This window comes from Mustela nigripes, chromosome 13 (genome assembly GCF_022355385.1).
Source record: "Mustela nigripes isolate SB6536 chromosome 13, MUSNIG.SB6536, whole genome shotgun sequence".
NCBI lineage: Eukaryota > Metazoa > Chordata > Mammalia > Carnivora > Mustelidae > Mustela > Mustela nigripes.
The window spans coordinates 69896137-69920802 of record NC_081569.1 but is presented as its reverse complement, the minus strand read 5'-3'; the positions used below and the strand labels follow the sequence as shown (position 1 = coordinate 69920802).

General features: G+C 47.2%; 1 protein-coding gene across 2 annotated transcripts in view; it reads left to right on the top strand.

The window, feature by feature from the left end:
• MYO5C (myosin VC) overlaps nt 1-24666 on the top strand; it is a 91592-nt gene that overhangs the window by 32513 nt on the left and 34413 nt on the right. For both annotated transcript variants that reach the window (XM_059372842.1, XM_059372843.1), the window contains exons 11-25: nt 2050-2131; nt 3703-3843; nt 5720-5845; nt 8062-8145; nt 10117-10251; nt 10697-10794; nt 11920-12006; nt 12442-12553; nt 13332-13543; nt 15549-15714; nt 16008-16154; nt 17555-17719; nt 18950-19043; nt 21814-21877; nt 24147-24327. In XM_059372842.1, the coding sequence (XP_059228825.1) occupies nt 2050-2131; nt 3703-3843; nt 5720-5845; nt 8062-8145; nt 10117-10251; nt 10697-10794; nt 11920-12006; nt 12442-12553; nt 13332-13543; nt 15549-15714; nt 16008-16154; nt 17555-17719; nt 18950-19043; nt 21814-21877; nt 24147-24327 (1894 nt within the window). The remainder of the gene's footprint in view (nt 1-2049; nt 2132-3702; nt 3844-5719; nt 5846-8061; nt 8146-10116; nt 10252-10696; nt 10795-11919; nt 12007-12441; nt 12554-13331; nt 13544-15548; nt 15715-16007; nt 16155-17554; nt 17720-18949; nt 19044-21813; nt 21878-24146; nt 24328-24666) is intronic.

Genomic DNA, 24666 nt, shown 5'->3' with positions numbered 1-24666 from the left:
GTTATGTGAACAAACCTGAGGCAGTAACTAAATTTATAAGGACTTTGTTAAAGTAGGTCTTAGCCTAAATTTCTAACATTAAAATCCACTTCGGAGATAATACAAGTAGCATGCTTGCTGCCACCTGTGAATTAAGGGTCCACTCTAAAAACACAAGCTCCCCTCTGAGGGGCAGTGCTGCCGCAGGGGCGAACCCTGTCCTGCCTTTCCCCTTGCGCCGAGTCCCTGCTGCTCGGCCCTGGCTCAGGCACGCCAGGCAGCGTTTGAGAGAACTGAGCTCAGTCTGATCTGGAAATACAGCAGCCTCAAAGGACAAGTGGCCAGCACTGAAAGTGATGACACCCGAAGCTGGGAGCCTTGAGGTTTCTGCTCAGAGCAGCACGCAGAGTTGAGGCTCCCCAGCCCGTCAGGGTCTACATGCTCTGGACACAGAGTGGGCAAGTTCAGAGGCTGGGGCTCGGGACCCTGGGAGGGAGTGCAGCAGCTCTGGATGTGTGGCTCTGAGGAAGTCACAAGACCCCTCCAAGCCTTGGTTTCTGCCTCCATAAGCTGGGGTCTCCCTCACGGGGTCATTAGGAAGATCAAATGGCATCTTTAGAACCATGAGTACCACTCACACGTGAAGTGGTCTCAGAGCCCATGTGCTTCTGGCATTTCAGGTCACAGATTCGGGTCTTTCCATGGGTTTTGAACTTCAGATCTGAGGGCCCATTTTTGAGAGAGGGAGTGTGTAAAAGGACAAGGCGATAATCACTGGGATTTGATATTCCACTCCCGCTCTAGAAAGCCTCGCCTTTGGCCCTGGCTGTGAGCTGTGGGGCACCAAGAGGCCCTTTGGACTCTCCCCTGGCCCAAACTGCGTGGGCTCTGCTCCTGCTTTGTGTCACCCTAGAACTGTCTAGAGCCCAGTCCAGGCCCTTGCCCTGCCCTGGAATTCTAACATGAGACAGCCTGGCTCAGTCAAGTGCCACTCTCAGGTAATCTGTGGCTGGAGCTGGCAGGAACCACTTAGAATTAGAGGATTAACTGAGGCCTGGGGTCAAATGATGCATCTGGCACCCCTTGGTGCTGTTGGCCTCTGGCCCTCAAGTGTGACGGTGGTGGTGGTGGGGGGGGGGGGTCCTGCTGTTCCTGACCTAGGGCTGTGTTAGGGTCAAGTGAGATTCTGAGCATCCACCCCAAGCCCCCGAGGCACTCAGCTTCCTCCAGACAGGAGTAGTCACGTGGCTGCGGTCAGAAGGCCTTGCTGTGCTCTGTTCAGCCAACACCATGTCTTCCAGAGTGAGAAGAATTCACATACGAGTCCAGATTTCCAGCTCCTCTTGGAAATCAAGCGGTCTGCCATTCAGACCTGTGTGCTGATCATAGTCCCTCTGCTGAGAAGGAGGCTGAAAGGCTCCCTGCAGTGTAAGCTCCCTCTGGTGCGGTCTCCAGTCCACTTCCCGTTTCTGTCCCCGCGCGCCTCCTCCAAGGTCTTGACTTTGCAACTCTGGACACAAGTGTTTCAAGTCTGAAAAACCTGATGAGGTGTGCTGGGCTCTGGGCTCTTAGACAACCTTGCCTTTGTCCTCCAAGAACTGAATCCAGGCCTTGGGGAGGCAGAACTGTGCCTTCGACAGAATGGGAAGACAGGAAAACAGCCTTGCCTTTCCCTTGAAAGCACAGCTGTCATAGTCAGGCAAGCTCACGGCTGAGTCTGATAAGAGCTGTGTGACCTCAAGCACGCTTCCTAACCTCTCAGAGCCTTATTCCCTCACCAACAAAGAGGGTAATGGAGTCTGGGTGCTGTTGTGTGAAGCAAATCATACAGCCGATCAGCACCAGCCTGCCTCAGGGCAGGTGTTTTGTACACACCAGAATCCTTCCCCCGCGGCCTGGAAATGATTTATCAACTGCTGGGATAGTAAAACCAGAAGCTTTGGGGGCATATTTAAAACTGGCCGAAAGCAGCAAACTTTTAAACTGTGAAGTTTGTCAAAAAAGTACTTACCTAAAAACAGATGCATATGCCCTGCAAGTATGTTTTAACTTGTTTAAACCATATTTCAGTTTTGAAACCTTTGATGTGAACAGCTTTGAACAGTTTTGCATCAATTATGCTAATGAGAAGCTGCAACAGCAGTTTAACCTGGTAAGTGACTTTTCTGCCTTCTTCTTCTTCTTTTTTTTTTTTAACTTTAAAGGTTTTATTTATTTATTTGACAGACAGAGGTCATAAGTAGGCAGAGAGGCAGGCAGAGAGAAGCAGGCTCCGTGCTGAGCAGAGAGCCTGATGCGGGCCTCAATCCCAGGATTCTGGGATCATGACCTGAGCTGAAGGCAGAGGCTTTAACCCACTGAGCCAGCCAGGTGCCCCTGACTTTTCTGCCTTCTTGAAACTAGTGCTCTCAGCCCTTCCTATCCACCGGTTCTCAGATCCCCCACACAGTGCAGGAGCCCCATGCCAGCTCACAGCACCACCATGTGGCCACATCCTGAAATTACACCTTCCCAGTCTATTCCTCTTATTCTAGCCCCCTGGCCAGCTGCTTGGCCACAGTCCATCACTACCCCAGCTTGTTCACAGACCCTCTGTGCAGCCGGACCAAATGATTGAGTTTCCTGAAGGCCCCACAGCCTTGCAAGCCTCTGTGCCATAACCCACTGGCTCCTGTCACTTCCCCATCCCTTCTTCTTCACCTGGAAAATTCTTGCTTGTCTTTTGAAATTCAGCTTCTCTTAAAACATCCCTGAAAAAAAAAAAAAAATAGTGTGACATCATGGAGAGCATGGACGTTTATTCAAAGGGAACTGGGTTTGAATCTCTGCTCTCCCACCTTCTTCCTCTGGGACCTTATGCTCAGAGCCTCAGTTTCCTCTTTGGGAAAAATGGTCACTAGTATCTGCCGGTCTGATATTGTTGTGAGGACTAGACCTAACACTGAATCACACCCAGTAAATGTTTATTTTCTTTCCTTTTCCTCACTTTGGAATTAATCCATGTATAACATTAAATTTCATCCCATTGCAAATGTACGTTATGTACGTAATCTCAAGGATTCCCTGGAAGTTTAGCATTTAATAACTGAGTAAAGTTTATTCCTAGTAGATAGGCTTCATCACGCCCTTGAAGTCACCCCATCATCCTTTGCATTCCTCTCGGCCCCATCTCTGCTGTACTCTCTGGCCTCTAAGAGAGCCATGTTTCTCAACCTCCCATTGGGCTTCCCAGCTGACACAGGGATTCTTCTGTGGGAGGCTTTCTCCTCGCTGCCCCTCCCCTCTTGCCCCCTGCAGCCGGGATGAGCACAGGCCAGTCCTCCGGGAAGCCTCCCTAATACCCGTATGGCCTGAACAAGTAGTGAACGGTGCTCTCCATGTTGTTGGCATCTCACACCGGCCCCACGGCCAGCATTCTCAGGCAGGCTGGCTCCCACCCAGCAGAGAGGCTGCACCTGTCTTGGCTAGCGGCAGTGCTGTGAGCAGGGAGGAGTTGCAGGACCACTTTGGGGTCGTGGGGTCCCACTCAGACCAGGTTGGAGGGTCACATTAGGAACTCTGCAGCATCGGTCATGGGTAAGGACGGTGGCCTGCACCTCAGGGTCTTCCCTAAACATTGCGAACCAGTCAGGTCTCTGTGTTTCCCAAGTGCTTATGACCTGGACTTTTAAAGCACTCTTTAATGTTCTGTTTTGTTTTCTCTATTAACTTCTGGATTTCCAGCATGTCTTTAAACTTGAACAAGAAGAATACATGAAGGAAGATATCCCTTGGACTCTGATAGATTTTTATGACAACCAACCAGTTATTGACCTGATCGAAGCCAAAATGGGAATTTTGGAGTTACTGGATGAAGAATGCTTGGTAACTTAAAAAAAAAATGTTGTTTAACTTCTGCGTAGTGACAAATAAGAATATTACAAACTGGGTTTGTGTGTGTGTGTGTGTGAGTATGTAAATTCCTGATGTCTTACCCAACTGGTTGGACATTAATGCTGAGATAGTAGTCCATGGCAGGAACCCCAGAGAGCCAGCTGAGCTTTCTACCCTCACCATGTATAGGGCTATACAGTATTATACAATACACTATTGGGCTATACATGCATAACCTCTCAGGTCATGTCCACCAAGGAGGAGCTCTTTAAGGCTGCCCAAGGCGTATTTAGAATGGATGTGAAAATAGCAGGTGACCTCACACCAGTTGTTAATGACTAATAAGAATTGAATTTTCTTTTATTTCCTCATTCCTGTGAGTCATCCATTGGGAGGGGTAGCTGAAAAATCAACACCATACAATTCAAGAGAAGAGGGCTCTAGTTCTCCTGTTGTTATTTCCCTGTAGGAAGAGCACATTTACGGTGGGTCAGCCTCGCAGTGGCTCTTGTGGGACCACAGGGACAAATAAATCCCCAGGACAGTACTCATTTTTTGGCTTAAAGAATGTGTTGTGGGGTGTTGTATGTAAGTGATGAATCACTGAATTCTACTCCAGAAATCAACATCGCACTGCATGTTCACCAATGAAAACTTAAATTTAAAAAAGAAATAAATTTTTTCACAATTTAGTGGCTTGAAATAAAAGTAATTAATTCAATTTTTTTAAAATGTTGTATCATGATTTTTAAACATAAATTTATTTTAAAAAAATACATCATAATGTTGAAGATTAACTAGCCTTTTCTCCCTGGAATTCTCAATTCCATGCTTTTTCTCACAGATTCTCCTCTCTAGTCCCACCTGGGTAGCAACCAGTAATCCAAGATTGAAGGGCTGGCAGCAGGGCTAAGTATTCTGGATCCATCTAGTGAGGGCAGGGTGCCCAGGCCAAGGCAGCCTCTAGGAGATATTTGTCCCTACTCTACACAGACGTTCACTAGGCAACCGGTGTCGCAAAGAAGCCTGCAGGAGTCTTTTGGACACAATGGGGGATTAAATTCGCAGAGTTTGGGTCACATATCACTGATCACTTCCATATCACCAGAATCAAGAACAAGTTTTGCAACTAGTTTTCTTTGAGGAAGTAGTTACTAACTAGGCTATAAAATGAAAGAAAGGCTCTTTTCCTGAGGTAGGGGTGAAGTGAGGAGGGTTACATTTAGGGACCAGTCTTTCCCCATTCACGCAAGAAGAATTAATCAAGAAATCAAGCAAGATTTTATTCACATAATGAAATCTATGCTCTTTTTGCCCTGAAACTTTAGACTTCTTTGGGTGGAAATAATAGGAATACTGCCAATTTTGCAAAAATAAATTTCTTCATTCTTGAGTTTTATGCTATGTCCATTTCCTTCCAGTTCATAACATTTTGTTTTTCTACAAGGGCATTGATAGGTCTGTATAAGTGGCACTGCAAAGGTTGTTAGGATCAAGGACAGATGTGTGCCTAGAGCTGCGTTATAAAAACGAGCCCCAGGGCGCCTAGGTGGCTCAGCTGGTTAAGCAACTGCCTTCGACTCAGGTCACGGTCCCGGAGCCCTGAGATCGAGTCCCGGCATCGGGCTCCCAGCTCCATGGGAAGTCTGCTTCTCCCTCTGACCTTCTCGCCTCTCATGCTCTCTCTCACTGTCTCTCTCTCAAATAGATAAATAAAATTTAAAAAATAAATAAATAAAAACGTCTGTAAGTAACTCACTCTGAGTCGTCCGCTCACCATGGTTTGTCAGAATTAGTATTTTTTTTGTGCTCCTATTAATCTTTCAGCTCTAGTTTTCTCACTCTCTGGTTTCCTTTTCTCTTGCAGTTACCACATGGAACTGATGAAAACTGGCTTCAAAAGCTGTATAATAATTTTGTCAACAAGAACTCTTTCTTTGAGAAACCCAGGATGTCAAGTGCATCCTTCATCATCCAGCACTTTGCTGACAAGGTACAGGGAGAGTCTGGGGCGGTGCCGTCTGCGTTGGAGCTGGAGAGGCTTCCTAGATGCTGTGGGCAGGCAGGGGCTTCTCTGGCCAGACTCAAGTCACACTCGGTCTTGGTGCCTTGCCATGATGAAGGAGACATGCGCGTGTGTCTAACAATTTTTAACTTGTTTTCGTCGCAAAATACGAGTTTCAACTGCAGTGCTTTAAAGATAAACGTGTGGCTAGTGGACCTCATTTCTGATTTTAGGTTTCTTGGATATTCATGAATCTCTTATCCGTTTGTTTCCTCTATGAAATGGTTAAAATCAAGACAGCATAATTGTTTTCAATAATGAAAGCTGGACCTTTTTTGAGGCTTTCCTTTTTCATTAAGTTGTAATATGTTTATTACACTGATAACATAGGCTGGCTCAAGATGTTGCATTTTCTAGATTATCTTTATTTTCTTCTTTATTGATCTTTTTTTTTTATGAGACATTACTTTAATAAAAAGAAAAAGTTATTTAAAATTCACATTACAGAAAGCTTAGGAAATAGGGAAAAAAAGAAAAATCACCATAACCACTTGCCATAAGCATATGTTCTCCTCTTGTTTTTACTCCCTAAGGAAACTCCCGCCCTCAGAGCATTTGCTGGTTGGGTGTCACTCCTGGGGCCTGGCCAGTGCCTGGGCATCACGGGACCAGTGCTAGTGCTGGGGTCAGAGTGTGCTCATGGTGACTGAGAGGGCAGGGCAGGGGGCAACAAGCTGGAAAATCAAAAATGATTTTGCGGGCTAGAGGAGCACTGTAAAAACCTGCTAGCATTTTTGATTCCTGAAGGGATGCATATGAAATGAATGATAATATCGCAGGTTGTATTTTCTAGTGGTTGTCTTCTGCAGTTCCACAGCTAGGATCCCATGGGAGAAAGGGGAAGGGGAGCAAAATGTATCAGATATATGGGATTGACTTCAAGACCCTCTTCACCATACTTGGTTTCTGCACATTTAATTCCTTCTCCCTGGCACTTCCAGGAAGTCTCTCTTAAAAGCAGCATTTGGGGTGGATTGCAGGTTGGTGGGAAAAAACCACATATACTGTAAGGTTAGCTTAGGTACCCTGTTTAATTAGCCAGGGAAATATAATCATTTTGAAAGTGAGACGGCTGCATTTAGATGTAGCAGGTCAGTCCCCAGAGCTCCCGACAGAGGCGGCTGTGACACTGTCCCCACAGATGGTCTTATTACATTGTTAAACCTTTGTCCATTTAAGCCAGTGGCTCACACCACCAGCCTGGAAGAATTTATGCAACAACCCGAGGTCTCCATTCACAAGGGAGTGTTTGAACACAGCCAGTGTTCCTAGTTCTTAATCCAAACTCTGCTCAGTATGGATGCTGCCTCCCTTAAGGGGACAAAGCAGAGTATTTGCTCAGGGGTCTGTGAACACCCTCTCTGCCCCCAGATTCCAGCATCCCCAAAAGCCTGTTTTTGCACAGTCATGAAAATTGTACTTTGAACATATTTTCTAATTTATGAAAAATATGTATCATATAATAAACTATGTAACCCAGAGGCATAAACTATTTGGGTTTGAATGTTTAAGCAACCACCGTGGATATGTTCAAGGGATTTAAGAAGCCTTATGGTTCTGAAAGGGCCGCAGGGAGTTTCCCTAAACCAGACTGAAGTAGTGCACACATTTACCCCCCTAACCAAACTCTAAGGGTTTTGGTGGCCCTCAAAGACTTTGTGGTCAAATGGTCAGTTTTTCTTTCCTCTCTACCATATTAATGTTGCTTTAGGAAAATATTTCTGTTTGAACCCAAAGGACCACACTGAGATAGTTTCCTCCTCCAGATGGCTTCAAAGGCAAAGTGAACCCCAAGCCAGTTCTTTGTAGAACTGTGTGTATTAACTGCACCCGCTGCAGAAATGACTGGTCACCTGTGGCTAGAAGGAACCGACAGGTGTATACAGTGTGATCAGTGACTAGTAAGAAATCCAGGCAGTGCAAGAGCCTGGCTCTTTCCATCAGCTGACGTATTCCCAGATCCCAAAGTTTTATATAAATGGTTTTCTGTGATAAACGAAACTGAATCTCTTTTTAGAGGCTTGCCTTTTTAGCCCCTTCATTCATCATTGTTTAAAAAGAAAAAGAAAAAGAAAAACCCCATGGTACTTAGATGCTGTCTGCTTTTGTTTCTTTGGAAATAATTAAATCCTTTCTCCGCGTAGGTAGAATATAAATGTGAAGGTTTCCTTGAAAAGAACAGAGATACCGTCTATGACATGCTGGTTGAAATCATGAGAGCGAGCAAGGTTTGTAAGTTTCTAAGGGGGTAATTAATGTTATTATTTAACATTATAACATAATATTAACATATTATTATAACTTGACATGGACCTAGATGTGCATCAGGAAAGAGTAAGAAGTATGTGGGTGTGTGTACTGTCTTGCAGTGGCAAACTGTAGCTCAGACCGAGAAGAAATAACTGTTTTAAGAATTGGGACTGAAATATGTATCAGGCTTCTGAAAGCATCCAAATAAATATCCACTAGATATAAAATCAGAAATCAAGCTGGGCATGGTGGCACATGCCTATAGTCCCAGCTACTCAGGAGGCTGAGGCAGGAGGATCACTTGAGCCCAGGAGTTCTGGGCTATAGCACGCTATGCCGATCGGGTGTCTGCACTAAGGTCGGCATCAATATGGTGACCTCCCGGGAGCGGGGGGACCACTGGGTTGCCTAAGGAGGGGTGAACTGGCCCAGGTCAGAAATGGAGCAGGTCAGAACTCCCGAGCTGATCAGTAGTGGGATCGCACCTGTGAATAGCCACTGCACTCCAGGCTGGGCAGCAGAGCGAGACCACGTCTCTTTAAAAAAAAAAAAAAAAAAATCAAAATGTGTGGGAAGCCAGAGAGGAAGAATAGCTAACATATAGCCAGTTAAAGGACCACAGTTTACATTTGATTCATTCATTCACAAATATTTCTATAGTACTACCATGTGCCAAGCACTGGTCCTAGATTCCAGACACAGCAATGAACAAGGCAGTCAGGGTTCCTGTCCTTGTGGAGGGACAGACCGTAACCACATACGTAGCAATGGCAGGTGGTGCTAAGCATCCAAAGGAAACCAGGGCAAGACAGAAGGAGGGTGACCCAGGGAAAGCGGTGCTGGCTCCGATGTGTGAGCTCCTCAAATCCACAGTTCTGTATGAATAGTGTCCTCAAAGGAATGACTTCTGGATTTTTCTCTTCCTCTTCAAACATTTCCTTATTAACATTTGAGACTAAGAATAAGCCATACATGAACCTTCATTGTGTGAATATTTGGTTAGATCATATTTATTATTTTCCTCTTTTAAAAGATCCCCAGTCCTCTGTTCTTATTCAAGCATTCTGACCAGGTCCCGAATGAGCATGAGGGCTTCCCCGAACAATCATAAATAAGTCCCCAGCATGTCAACTTCAGTTATTAAAACCGATTTATGTTAGAGAATTCAGTGTGGAAATGGCCTGCATCTCGTGTACAAAATTAGTTGATTTAATTCACCAATTTCTTACTCGCCCCCAAGTGTACCCCCGGGTCCATTCTAGAAGATGGATGCGGGTTACGAGAAAGCACAGATGGGTGTCCCGGCTCAGCACAAAGCCTCTCAGAGGTGTGGCACGTTCAGACCCACTGGTTTCACTGGGGGGCAGGGGTGGGGAGGAATACAAGGAGTCTCCTCCAAAGGAGACTGTCAATGTCTGATTTGAAAAGGGAAAAAAATGAGTTTCCCTCTGAGAAGGTAAGACAAAGAAGTAGTTGATGTTTGGTGGAAAGTAACGAGCATCTTAGAAGAAGATTATCTTATTTAGAAGAAATGGGAATTAATCTGAGTTAGGACACAGATTTTTTAATCTTTTTTTTTTTAACCTTATTCTAAGCAGATGAAGGGGGTGGAGCCAGACAATATTTTAACAGAATCTCAAATAATGGGTAGAACTTAAATGTACAGGGATGAAAACGTGAGGGAGGAGATTCCAGGTGTGGAAACAGCATACGGACCCACGGGCCCACGGAGACATCCGCAAGAATTTCTCTCTGCTCACCTTCCTGGAAAGAAGCCCTGAGTCACCCTGAGGGAGGAGCGGCCTCTTGTGGGTTTCAGATCTGACTGTAGACATTACAGACTAACCTCACTTTACACAGACCTGTTGTGACCGTTCTTTGTGGTTCGTATCAGCTGACGACTGAGAGTGAACACCTTTGGACATTGAAATCCTCTCTGTTTCTTCCAGTTCCAGCTCTGCGCCAGCTTTTTTCAAGAAAGTGCGGTTCCTCCTTCCCCTTTCAGGTCAGCGATCACAGTTAAATCTGCAAAGCCAGTCATCAAGCCAAACAACAAGCAGTTCCGGACCACAGTGGGGAACAAGGTACTCCGAAAGTAACTGAGGGCTGAGGGCGAGGGGGCCAGGCCCCACGGGGAGCCAGGCAGTTGTAGGGCCTGCAATCCAGGCCTGGATATGGGCACTGAGCTGCTTCACATCTACTATGTATGTAAGTGCAAAGAAAGGCCACAGGTCATCGTCATCACATCTCAGCCTCCAAGGCTGTACACACCTGAGCAAACCACGTGTTCACACAGTGACATGATTTACTGAGTTCCCTGCTGTTTGGGAAAATTGGATAGAGCAGCATTATTCTGTCCAGAGTATAGGACCTGCTAGTAATCATCACAGTCATGGTTTGAAAGCTTTCATAATTAGTTAATGCATGAAGTTAACTTTTCTCCTTCTTAATTTTCAAAGATTAGGCCTCTTTTTTTTTTTTTGGCCTTGACTTAAGCATGACATTTTTATCTCTGACCTTGTCTCCTAGTTCCGCAGCTCTCTGTATTTGCTCATGGAAACCCTCAATGCGACCACACCCCACTATGTGCGATGCATCAAGCCAAATGATGAGAAATTACCCTTTGAGTAAGTGTTTCTATGCAGCAGAGTGAAAACACCCAGGAGGCCATTTCTGTCACAATGTTGGAAAATTTGCTTATAATTCTCTTGAAGTTTACTGTTTCTAGCTTTTTAACAATTCAGAACAACTCGGTCCTTCACATGCACCGCAAGCCAGCACAGCCCCTCTCAGGGGGCTTGTCTCCAGGCCAAAGCAAAGGGACCAGCTTTCCAAGAATAGCCCACAAATGAAGTTCATGCAGCTGGGAAAGCCAGAGCAGCTCCTTGCTTATAGGAAGGATTTGTGTACAGCATGGTCACTAATAGTTATATTTTAACTATTAACTATAATGGCATTATAGTTAATAATACTATATTGTGTGTTGGAAAGTTGCTAACAGTGTAGGTCTTAAAAGCCCTCCTCACAGGAAAGAAACTGTTGTAACTATGGAGGAGGTGAGTGGGACCGTTTCACAGCGTGTACAAACACCAGGTCACTATGTTGCACACCTCCGAGCTATGACTGTGATGCTGCCTATCAGTTAGACCTCAGTAAAAAAGAAAATTTGATTTTTGAAAGAAAGGTGGTGGCAGAACAGAGGTTTCCCCCTCCAACATGGCATGAGACGTGCAGCTTGCTGTCTGGAGCCCCTGGGAAAGCCCCAGGCTCAGAAGTGGACGTTGCAGAGTCTCTTTGAGCTGACTAGAGCTGAGAGGTGTCTGAGGGATGTGGCCCATCCTGGAGGTGGCCAGTGTCTGGGGAGACCACCAGACGCTCAGACCTCAGCTGGTCGGTGTCCCTGTCCCTTCAAGGGAATTCTAGCGTCAAATGGACACTCGGAGGGGGCGGGCGGGAACATTTCCTCCACTCTGCTTGTCCTGCAAAGCTGAACCAAAGGCCCTCTCCCCACAAAGCCGCCTCCCTGTTTCCACCGTCAGACTCCGTTGCTCATTTCTCCAAGACCTCAGTCAGCCGGCAGAGCTGCTGTTTTCCGGGGGTCCATGGAGTGGCTGTTGGGGGCCAGCGTGGGGAACGCAGAGGCCCACCCGGCTCCCCAGGGCCCCCGCCCAGGTGGCTCCGCGGCGCTGCTCCGAGGCACGTTTGTCCGTCACCATGGCTTAACCCATCTCCTGACTCACGTCTTCTTTCAGGTTCGACTCCAGAAGGATTGCTCAGCAGCTGCGAGCCTGCGGCGTCTTAGAGACGATTCGCATCAGTGCGCAGAGCTACCCATCCAGGTTCGTGGTCATCCCATGTGCTGGGGGGGAGGAAGGCCCAACTTCAGGTCTGCTGAGAACCAAGGGAGGGCCTGCCAGGCGTTTTTGTCAGATACCTGCAGAAGATGCCCCCAAGATTTTTCCTACTGTGCTTTAAGAAGGCCAGAAGAGGGCCACTGACAGGCAGTGTGTAGGACATGGGCCACTGCCACCGCATCACCTGTTTCTGTGGCTGGTGAACACCACCTGCCGCCCCTGCACTGCTCCTGGGGGAGGAGAGCACAATTGTTGGGGCAGAGTGTTAGTAGAAATACGATATGGGGACCACGCAGGATGAGGTCAAAGGTCAGTGCTGTCATCCCAGGACTGACTCTACCACCCCATCAGCAGTGGGAACCGCAGAGGGGCCATGCCTCCTCGCTGCCACGCTTCCTTAGATCCCCTTTGACTTTGCAGGTGGACGTACACCGAATTCTATAGTCGCTATGGTGTGCTCATGACCAAACAGGAGCTTTCGTTCCGTGATAAAAAGGAGGTGTGCAAAGTGGTTTTACACAGGCTCATCCAGGTCAGTCTCTCTCGACTCCAGGAGTGACAAGCTCTTACCGCGCTGCCTATCTCCCGGGTGTGTTTCCATACCCGCCTGTCTCAGAACTGCATTGTCATGAATGCCAAGGAAGAAAATATGCCCCGCGCGTTTGGGTGCTGAGGTCAGAGCAGACACACTCATGGGGGCATCATCTTGTGAGAGTAGGAGTCACCATTAGGGACCCAGACTCGAACCCCAGCCTCCCTCAGAGTCTTCCTACGTTGTCTTTCCACCATCGAAGGAGCTCCGATGGGCCTGGCTTGTATCACACGGTCAACTGAGAAGTCTCTGATCCAGGAGGGTCCCAGACAGGGCACCCCGTGTGGATTTGGGTCATTGCTGCAGCAGTGAGTTGTGGGAAGGCAGTGAAGACAGAGGTACCATGTCCAGGAAAGGGGGCGGTGAAGACAAACCAAAATGAAGATAGAAATCAGACCTTTCCAGGCTCTGCTCTCTTGTCGAGAGAAGCTGAAGCTTCCCAACAGCCCAACTGAGAATCACCGAACATTCACTCACTGCTCTCACCCCACAGATGGACCCCTGGACCTCAAGTCCATTTCTTCCCCCAGTGGCTTTAAACAGACATCTCAAAAAATAAATTTTGAGGTCCTGATTAGAATTTTTCTGCTTTCTGTCAAGGAGCAGATGCGTCAAAATAACAATGTTTTGGCATCTTTGAATCTCTAAACATCTTTTCCAAACACTCTAGAAACTCTGAAAGATTTTTATTTCTGATTCTATAATTTTTCTCTTCCAGGATTCTAATCAGTACCAGTTTGGTAAAACCAAAATTTTCTTCAGAGCAGGACAAGTGGCCTATTTAGAGAAACTCCGACTGGATAAGCTCAGGCAGAGTTGTGTTGTGATACAAAAGCACATCCGTGGCTGGCTCCAGAGAAAAAAGTTCCTCCGAGAAAGACAAGCTGCTCTGACCATCCAGCAGTACTTCCGGGGTCAGCAGACCGTGAGGTACACCAGAGCAGAGGAAGCCAGGGGGTGGGTCAGAGGGAAAGGGGGCCTTGAGCCTGGAGATGAGAAGGTCATACCCTTGGGGCAGGGAGTGCTAACTCTGCCTACTGTTCCTACAACAGAGGTGACCTCTAGGACCCTGAAGCTCTGATCAGGGTTTTGAAGTGAGACCAGGTATAGGGACTGGACCCCTTTTCCACGGGAAGCGAAAATGCCAAAGGCAGTCAGGGTCCCTACATAAATGCCGTGAGTAGCCACTGACCAACCTACCTGCAGAGAGAGGGGGTGCCAACAGTACTCAAGGGGATCCATGGCAAGGCTCTGCCAGCAAACTTGAGCACCTCCCAAGGGGATGGCTGAGTTGGGGGGCAGTTCCACCAATCCTACTCCTCACTGAGTGCTTCCCAGAGGCCATGCCAAGTTGGCTAGTGAGAGGGTATCCTTCCTGACAGCAGCATGTACTAGTGTGCATGGGCGCTGCCTCTGTCCTTAGCATGTCATGAGGGGAGCGGAGAAGGCAGCTGTTTAAGGATCAGGCAGTGTCACGGGACCTGACCTCTACCTGAGCTGGTTTTGCCACCCCACCCCAGGTGACCGTCTTACATATATACATAGTCGGGCTTGCCCCCCACCCTCCACCCCCGTGCCTCTGAGTCAAGCAACAGCAACTGTCTTCAGGACAGGAAAAGCCAGGGTTATCTTCTTCCCCAGGTCAGGCCCCCTTTCTGTTTGGGAATCGCAGTGGCCTGACAGTTCTACCCCTGCTTACCTCTCGTGCCTGTCCCTTCATTCTGTTCCCATCCCCTGTCCTGCATAAGGACTCCACCACCCCTTGCCTCCTGGTCCCACAGCACAGCCTCCCACTGCTGTCTGTCTTCTGGAAGCAGAGTCTGTGGGAGCCGCTGCCCTCCTCTTGTCCTTAATGCCTCCAGTGACCCCTGTTTCCTACACTCAGTCTTTGGCATGGCATTCAAGGCCCCCCATGGCCTAGATGCATTCATGAGAATGGAAACTCTGGGAGAGCCTGGCCCCTGCTTTCATACACTGCAATGGGTATTCAATAACTACATTCAATAACTACATTTTTCAATAACACATGGTCTCTATTTTTCTAACCTCACTATTTTTTACATGTATCTTATATTCTGACAGCTCCAGACAAATTCTCTTTTTCTGAATATTTCCAGCATTACTTAGGCCTCCATATGTTCACTGGTCCTTAGCTTGAAATGCTTTTTCTAGCCTTCACTGTCTCCAGAAATCCCACTTCTCCATCAATGGCTGACTCACAAGCAGAATGATAGTTCTGTAAGATCTCTCTTATGGATCTTTTAGTCATTACTTTATTTTTCCTCTTATCCCACCTGGCCATTCATAAGTCTGCAACATGAGGTTGTCAGCTCTTAAGGGAAGAACTTTGTCTTCACCTCTGATCCTTTAGACAGGAGTTGACAAGCTTTTTCTGGAAGAGCCGAATATTCAGACTTTGGGGGCCAGACAGTTTCTCACAACTCTCCAACTTTGCTGTTGCTAGGCACGGATAAAATACAGATGACAGGTGTGGCGGTGTCCCCATAACACTGGACAATAATAGGTGGCAGGCTGCAGAATTGGTCCCTAGACTGTAGTTTGCCAAGCCCTGATCTAGAGCTGCTCCATGATTCCCCACCAGGCTGAATGAGCAAGTGCACTGCTAAAGCCCCCTTTTCTTCTCACATATGTGAGCAACCGTGAACTGACCAGCCTGAATGTGGGGAGCGTGCAAGTTGCCACGTTGTTCCCCTGGCCTGGAGCAGGCCCACATTCAGATCAGGTGAACGGAACCGCAGGAGACTGACTTCCAGCAGGCCTTAGACTCAATGAGTTCTAGAGTTTAACGGTAGATTTACAAAACATTTGACTATTCCTCAGTCGGGGGGAGAAAATGCTGCACCAGCTCATCACTGTGCCAGGGAAACCAGGGCTCTGTGGATAACAGGTTCACTCTGCATTGTTTTTAACCAAGGAAAGCTGTTACGGCAACAGCCTTGAAAGAAGCATGGGCCGCCATCATCATTCAGAAGTACTGTCGTGGGTATCTTGTCCGCAGTTTGTACCAGCTGATCCGTGTGGCTGCCATCACCATCCAGGCCTACACCCGAGGACTCCTGGCAAGGAGGAGATACCGAAAGGTACGGCTGAGACCCTGCACTTTCTTAGTCATAGTGAGATGGTCTTTTTCTGCAGGAAGACCTTCATAGAGAGTGTGGAGTGCTGGTATCTTAGTGTTCGTACATGTCTGCTACAGGTCAGCTTGGTCATTGTTTCAGAAGTCTAGGTATAATAGGACTCTGTGGGTTAATTATAAGAAATTTGTATTTTACGCTGTGAGAATATTTTAATAGTTGCATCTCTCAATGTTAGAGGAGTTGATAAGAGAAACAGTGGGGAACCAATCTGCGTTTCAAAAAATCTTGTTTTAAAGATGCTGGAGGAACACAAGGCTGTGATCCTACAGAAATACGCACGGGCATGGCTGGCCCGACGCAGATTCCAGAGTATCCGACGATTTGTGCTCAACATTCAGCTCACTTACAGGGTCCAGCATTTGCAGAAAAAGCTAGAAGATCAGGTAGGTGTTCATAATGTATCTTTCATATGTATTTTTCCAACTGATTTATTTTGTCCTGGACCAGTTCCTTAGCTAATGCTGTTAAGATTTATGCCCATGTTAGGAAGTTCAGATAGATTATGTGGACCACCTTATTCAGAAAACAGAAGTACACTGTAAAAGTCTGCTCCATGCAATTGTATAGGTTGTACACTGTGCAAGGTCAGCTGCTGAAGAGTGTAAGTGGGGCTGAAATCCAGGCTAACTTTGCTTTTGCCAACACATGTGTCCTGGTACAAAGCTGCCTTGAGACAGGAGTGCTTTTTTCTCACCTGCACAAAGATGTCCACATGCCAAGCCATGCTCCCTTAGTACTGTGTTGGCTCGGAGAAGTTGCTCCTTTCTAATTTGCCCAAAGGTCTATATGGTCTAACTGCAGCCCTGCCTATTTTGGGGAGACCTCTCATACCATCTCCACTGGTGGGAAACAAAAATCCACATGCTCTTAGTCAGTGGGGAAGGGCTGTGTCATACGCAGCGTCCAGATCTGTAAAACTCACTTCTGGGCCTGTCCCAAACAATACTGAGATTCTCCTAGGGGAAACTTAAGACTTAGCCACGAACAGAGGCTTAGGAGTCCTTAGCGAATGGATAAATGTGCAAAAAACCCCTTGAAGTTTGGATGCAGTTTCTCCTTATTGTGCTCTTGTGCGGCAGTCCTGCGCCTTCCGGGTCTTGTGCGGACCAGTACCACAACGCTGCAGTGACAGCTGGGAGGAGGGCCTGTGGGGGGTCCTGACGCTGCCAGGGCTCCACCCTGGGCATGTTCATTTGCTGGGGCTGCCATAACAAACACCCACAGCCTGTGTGGCCTATACAACAAACATTTCTTTTGTCACAGTTCAGGAGTCTAGAAGGCCAAGATCAAAGTATTGGCAGAGTTGGTCTCTACTGAGTTGTCCCTTCTTGACTTGCAGTGTCTGTGTCCTAATCTCTTCTTATAGGGACACCAATTGTACTGGATTAGGGCCCACCGATATGACCTCATTTTGCCTTAATTTTGTCTTTAAAGATCCTATCTCTATATATTCTGAGGTGTTGGGTATTAGGACTGTAACATGTGACTTTGGGGGCAGCAGGGGACACAGTGTATTCCATAGCATTAGGGTTGTCTTAGAGCTCCAGGATTGGGCTGGTCCTGCACTCAGAGTGCCATCAGCTCAGGAAGTGTGCCTGACCACATCTGCCTTGCTATTTGTTGTGGGATGAAGACACTCATACGTGCCATTGTAACTAAAACTGTGATCAGTGTAGATAAAGCCCTGATAGATCTAGATACCATGTCAAATGTTGTGAGAGGCAAATGGAATTGCTTCTTTATTTGGGATAAACCCCCAAATATCTGCTGTTTTGTCCTCTAGAACAAAGAGAACCATGGGCTGGTAGAGAAGCTGACCAGCCTCGCCGCTCTTCGGGCCGGTGACACGGAGAAGATTCAGAAACTGGAATCCGAGCTGGACAAAGCAGCTGCCCACAGGCACAGTTATGAGGAGAAGGGGAAGAAATATAAGGCTGCCATGGAAGAGGTCTGTGCTGGTCGTGATTATGGAAATCTATGCGAGTCCTTCTGGGCAAGAGGTCACGGGACAGCATTTTCCCACAAAGCAGATTTCTGCAGAACAGATCAGATTTTGCTATTGGCGTCCATCAACAAAGGGGGGTCTACCTTTCAGGGGAGGAGATCAAAGGCCTAGAATCTGGGGGAAGGGGAGGAGACTCGTGCTTCAAGACATGCAACATGAGGTTTCCTTTTTTTTCAACTAATGTGAAGTGATGAAAACCCTTTTAAAGCAAAGAAACTCTGGCTAGATGCTTATCTCTCTTCAATGAGAATCTTGGTCCCCTGTCATTTGTCCTTCTGGAGCATGCCCTGAAGCATCTTCCCCAGAACAGCAGTGCAAAGTTTGGGGCAGGTTTTCGTCTCTGTAGTTGAGTAAAATGAGCAGTAGACAGAGATCAGATGTCTCCGGCTCAGATCTCGTCTTTGCTGCCATTGGGTTGGGCAACCTTGGGCAAGTCCCCTACCCTCTCTGATGTAAGATGGGAGTAACAAAAAGGGACTGACAGAGTCCTTGTAAGGATAAAGTTGTCAGATGAAATCATTTAGCCATGTGCCTACCATGGAGACCTGCACAACTGTGAGCTGCCATTCTCTGAAGCAGTGGTGTTTATTACCCTCCACTCTCCTGTACTTTCCAAAGTCCTACGGCACCCAGGTTTGGGGCAGCCTGGAGCCCCAGGGCCCCCTCCCATGGCATGCACTGCCTGTCAGCAGCCATCAGCATGATTCAACAGATACTTTACTAGGAAAAGCTAAGATAATAGAGCTTCTGTCCCAATCACACATTCTTCCTGAGTAATAATACTCTCAAAGTGTGGTTCCACTTTGTATCATAAATTATTTTCAGCCTATTAAATATATGCATACCTTGGCTATTGAGAAGCTTCCAGAAAAGGATAGAGGCATTTTCTTACTTTGAGGAAACCTTGGATTTGGTGACTGCTCCTTGACTTCAGCCATTGCCTGGCCAGGTTGAGAACCGTGTCTGCTTGAAGTCACACAGGTCCCCTGTGTGAGATGGAACGCAGCAGGGGGCTGGCGCCAGCTATCAGCCATGGATAGGAGCTGAGACGGACAGACAGATGAATGGACAGAAGGATGGATGGGCAAAAATGTAGCCTTTCACCAAGAAAAGCTGTGGTGACAAAACTTAAAGTGAGTTTTTTTAAAAAGCTTTTTTTCTTCCCTTCCCTAGAAACTGGCGAAGCTTCAGAAGCATAACTCAGAACTGGAAATACAAAAGGAGCAAATAGAGCTGCAGCTTCAAGAGAAGACTGAAGAGCTGAAAGGTAGAGCCCACGGTAGCCCGAGGCGTGCTCTCACGTGCTCACCTGTCCAGGCGTTCGGGAAATACCTGTTGGCGTGAACTGAGTTTTAGGTAGAATCAGGAATCTCTGATGCATTCCCAGTGAAATGAGAATGCTTTTTGCTTGGCAAGGAGCAACTATACTTAAGTTGTGGTAACGTTACCCTACAGATTCTTCTGTTGCATTCCCATCTTTTGTCCGATGGCACAGCAATCCCTGTCTCAGAAGCGCCTGGGCCGTTTGCAAAATGCAGATGGCTGGGCTGTCAGCCTGGAACCCTTCCATCAGGAGGTGGTGTCTGTGCGTGGTGCGGCCGGGATGGTTCAGATGTGGGTCTTTTTGACACCTTTGTGGCGATATGATGCACAGGCAGGGTAACGCTGCAGTAATGCTGCTGCTGGCCGAGAGTCTGTAGTCAGATTTCAGATCTGTCTGAATGACTTGGTGTAAGCAGTCACTTCCCCCAGCTCCTGCCCTGGCTGTGAGGGAAGGCCCTGCTGAGCCCTTGAGTAGCCCCCCTGAGATTTCTGACACAGCCACTTGGAACCAGTGGTATTCCCTTCATTCAGGGGCATGAAACAGGCACCCTGAGCCTAGCTCTGTCTCACTCAGAGGCTACCTGTAGGCACTTGCTCAATCCCAATGAGAATGGGAACCTGATGGTTCCCGTCCAGATGGCAGAAATGACCGCACTTGCTTCTCTGTACTGTCCAGAGCTCTTCTCTGCGAGCCCTGACGGGGCAGCAGGGCCTTGGTAGCTCAGGCCTGGGGATCTGGCACACACCGGAAGCTTAGCAGGCAGTGGATACACCAGGGTCCAGAGGAGCCTGGGGGTGCAGGTCAGCGTGTGGAGAAACATGTGTCAGGAGGAGGAAATAAACACCCCGAGTCCTGACTAGCTGAGCAAGAAAGGGGCTGCCAAGCCCGGGAGTGTCCTCCTGCTCCAGATGACCTGTGGTGTCCACTAGGTCTCTGAGGACCATGATATAGGTGTTGATGGGCACATGTGGTCAGAGCAAACCTGAAGAAACCTAAGACCTGAATGAGGGAAGGGCTTGCCTACCTCTGTTTTTTTTTATTACGATATACGGCTCCTGGGTATATTTTGCTCTTTCTTCTAACTCTAAGTGATTTTTCCCATAAGGACATTTAAATTCCCACAAATGTGTCCTGAGAAGTACATATTTGACAGCACTGACATGTTTGGGTCCATAATTTTATATTTCCTTCCAAAAAGTGCCTGAAAACTTTCAAACCCAGTGTTCATAAAGTGCTTATCATATGGGTCTCTCTACATGTGGCAAACAGTATTGTGTGAAAAGCACCAGCCTTTGCTTACCCTGGGACCTGTGACTAAGGGATGTTACCACACATTTCCCCTTTTTGAAATTCCAACATGGACACCATCCATGGCTCCCAGGAAGAAAGTCACACTCAGGCAGCTTTTTCACCCCTTGGCAAATGGTCTAAATTTTAGTAAGCACCAGAACGAAAGCTGATTCTGTGAGTGAAGTAAAAATTGAAATTATATCAAATATGCTGGCTTCTAAATTAGAGCTTAAACATTTTTCTAGTATCTTCTGGCTGAATCATGACATTCTGAGGCAGTCCTTTTGATTCAGGGACATTTGATACCTCATTTGAATACTGTTTTTTTTTTTTTTTTAAGATTTTATTTATTTATTTGACAGAGAGAGATCACAAGTAGGCAGAGAGGCAGGCAGAGAGAGAGAGAGAGGAGTAAGCAGGCTCCCCATCGAGCAGAGAACTCTATGCAGGACTCAATCCCAGGACCCTGAGATCATGACCTTAGCCGAAGGCAGCGGCTTAACCCACTGAGCCACCCAGGCGCCCTTGTTTTTTTGTTTTCTTTCTTTCTTTTTTTTAATCAAGTAATTCAGGGTAGCTTTCATCACCTCCTCCTGGGGCTCCCCTCTGGGGCAGGATTCAGAAGTGAGGTAGAAGTCAAAGATGGGATGTCAACGAAGTACAGATAGAGATGTCAGGCTTTGATGGGTTACCCCATTTTCAAGGCACCTGTCGTGTGTGGATGTGTTGTGAACCCAGGACTGTCACAGCTTCAGAATGTACGTGGCTTCCGGCTGCCCAGTGTTGCCTCAACCTACTGTTTGTTGTTGGAGACTCTTGTGCTGAAAGGCAACAGCAGCTTTGTCAGACTTCCTCTTCCCCAGATGAAGACAGACACTTAATCGTTTTCTTGGTTATGGTGAATGATGACCATGGTGAGCCAAGAGAACCACTTTGGCTCCCCTCTGCCGGGGGACATATGGCCTCTGTCAGAGACAGTTTGGGTGGTCACTGCACAGGACGGCCCCCTCTCCACAACAAGGTATTCTCCAGTCTGAAGCGTTGACAGTATCAAGACTGAAACCCCATCATAAACTGACCATTGTCCTTCCCAGGGGGTGTCTGTGTGCTTTTAATAGTCATATATATTGTCTCAAAGCCAATTATGCCTTTTTAAACAAGTAATACCCAGACCAAAAAAGTACTATAAATGAAACTATTCACACATTTCCAGCATGACCAGTTTGTGAGAATTATTATTTCCCCTTCTTGCCTGCATTTCTGATTTCTAAATTATAAAAAGTGGCCGTAACCCTCCCATCTTCAGTCCTACTCATCCCAAGTAGCCCATGATTGTTCTCACAGCCACGCTTTCTTACGTGTGACATGACGCCTTCGAGGTACTGGGTGCAGACATATTTCCAAGGGCGTTCTCTCTTCACAGAAAAGATGGACGACCTCACCAAGCAGCTCTTTGATGATGTGCAAAAAGAGCAAGAACAGAGAATGTATGTAATCTGGTTTGCCTTCAAGTTACTGCTTCCTTCTCTCTCTCCTGTTTTATATTTTGCTTCTCAGCTTGCTGATAGCAGGTCACAGATCCAGGAAAGCGGGGAGGTGAATATCTGTAGGAAGTGAGGGACTCCGATGTGTATGAGCCGAGGCCCCCAGGGTGCACTTTTCAGGCCCGTCTCCCGTCCTTCAGCAGTGGGCGATGGACCCCCAGGAATTTCCCACTTTCCCTTCATGGCTAAGACAGAAGTTCAGACACGGCCCTCCCTTTCAGCTTCCATCAAGTCCAAGAAGTAAAATTATTGCCTAGGAAATAAGCCTGCCTCCCTCCCCTGTCTGTTGTGTCTGTTAACTTGACTCTTGCCTCAGTCAATAGGGGTGGAACCCACCTCACAATAGTTGAGGCAGGTCCCCATGACCTTGTACTCTGCCAGCCCCACCTGCCCTAGCTCAGTACCAAACACCCTGCTAATCTGCAAAGGCTGCAGTCTACACTCCCCTTTCTTAGAGAGTCAACTCAGAGCTCTTAGATCTGAAAGTAGGGATATGTGGCAGGGTGTTGGGGAGAGACAAAATATCCTTGGCATGTTTCATTTGGGGGCTGGAAGGCTCAAAGCTGGGTGGAAGGACATATGCCTTCCCCGCTTGGTTGGCAGAGGAGCCCGAGTCTTAGTAAGGAGCAGGATGCCAAATTGTTAGTGGCGGGAACGTACCCAAGAGCTCCAAGAGTTACCAGATACGTGTTTCACAATCCTATGTGAGTTTTAGAATAGGGAGATTGGGTTCTTCACCTTGAAAATTTTATTTGTCGGTGAACACTCAACTCCAGGAAAGGAGCTCAGTTTTTGGCCTCCACTATGCATGAGGGCAGGTGGAGCAATCATGTGGAGAGGGGGTTTGGAGAGGCAGGCTGAGGCCAGGTCACTTCAAGTTCTTCACCATCTTCATCAGCTCCCACCGGTAGCATGGACTGGTCCTTTCAGCTGATTGGGGACATTTTAGCCCCTGTCACAACCCATGAGGGGCGCCCAGATGCCCGCAGCCTGTGGGTGGCTCCCAGCCCGCATAGGTACAAGTCTGCGATCCTTTCAGCATGGACGTCTGGCTGCAGTTTGCTCCTTTACAAGTGCTCTACTGTCTTCTTAGGAGCACAGTGGTTTTTTGAAACACCGGAGAACAAAGTTAAGAAGTTTGTTAATATCTGTGAAAGGAAATGAAACACAAACCTACTGGGAATGTGATTCTCCTCCTGGGGGTTCTCCCTTTGTGTTACGGAAGCCGGTCATAAAACAAGCAGAGATGAGAGCTTGGCCAGTAAAGCGATGATTTTATAAACTCGTGGAGCCCTTGGGACTACTTCCGTTCTGACTGGACCCTCTGGGCTACATTGGGCTGGTCTAGGTCATGTCTCTCTTTGGTTATTTTCTTGGTCAGTCACCCCATATTTAATAGAGCAATCATCTCACAAGGAATTGGATTTCTTTCTTTTTTTTTTTTTTTTAAGATTTTATTTGTCAGAGAGAGAGAGAGAGAGAGAGAGAGAAGCAGGGAGTGGGGCAGAGGGGGAAGCAGGCTCCCCACTGAACAAGAAACTCGATTTGGGACTCAGTCCCAAGACCTTGAGATTGTGATCTGAGCCAAAGGTGGATGCTTAACCCACTGAGCCACCCAGGCGTCCCAGGAATTGGATTTCCACGGACTTTTAGGCACCTGGATTTGCTGCAGGTTATTGTAGAACATTGAAGGGCTGGCCCTCTGACATGTTAAATGGCTGTATTAAATTATTTAGGACCTAGCCAGGATCCTTAGAATCCTTGAGTTCCAGGATCCTTGGAACACAGCAGGGGCCAGGGCATGGCAGACTGTGCCAAGGTCTTTGAGAAGGGAAGGGCCCCTCCAAGAGACCACAGGGAACCCCACGGAACTAGGGTGGCTTCAGGAATGGAGTATCCCACCACTGCTGAGTCTTGGAGTTTAGCCTCCCTATCCTATGTCTCCTCTGTGTGATCAGAGTAGAGCTACATTTCTCAGATCAGAAGGTGTAAGAAGCTTCCCTAACATAAGGGGACAGGAAACTGGCAGCTAAAAGTAAGGCCATTGTCTGTTGGAACGGTCACAGTGGATCCTAATTAACTTGTCTCCTTTCCGAGTCTCTTCTCATTACTTTCAAAATGATGTCTTGTTCTAATTCATGGTAAAGACTTTAGAGAAATTCTCAATTACTCATTTCTTTTTTTTTTTTTTTTTTTTTTTTTTGGCGTCTAGACTTCTTGAAAAAAGTTTTGAACTGAAAACACAAGACTACGAGAAGCAGATCTGGTCTTTGAAAGAAGACATTCAAGCTCTCAGAGCGGAGAAAACGCACCTGCAGCACCAGCTAGAGGAAGAACGGGTCACCTCCGATGGCTTAAAGGGGGAGGTGGCCCAACTGAGAAAGCAGGCAAAGGTAGTAGGGGCTTCCCGCCTGCAGATGAGCTCCCTGGCTGTGCCGTGTGAGCCGCACAGAGGGGGCACTTCCACAGACCCGTGGGGTCAGATAGCTAAGAGCATCTGAATAAGGCCAAAATCTAAAGGATCCTGATCCCTTCAGTTCTTCTAAGGAGGAACCCCCAAGTTGCCTTTGACTCACCAGTCATTCGTTTTCATATTTTAAAAGTCAGCTTTCTAACTCTTTTGAAATTAAGTGAAGTTATTCAAATATGCTGACCTAGAGAACACTTCCAGATTAAATGATAAATTGATGTGAGCCCTTCTTCTATATTCCATCATGTTGTTATAGTTCTAT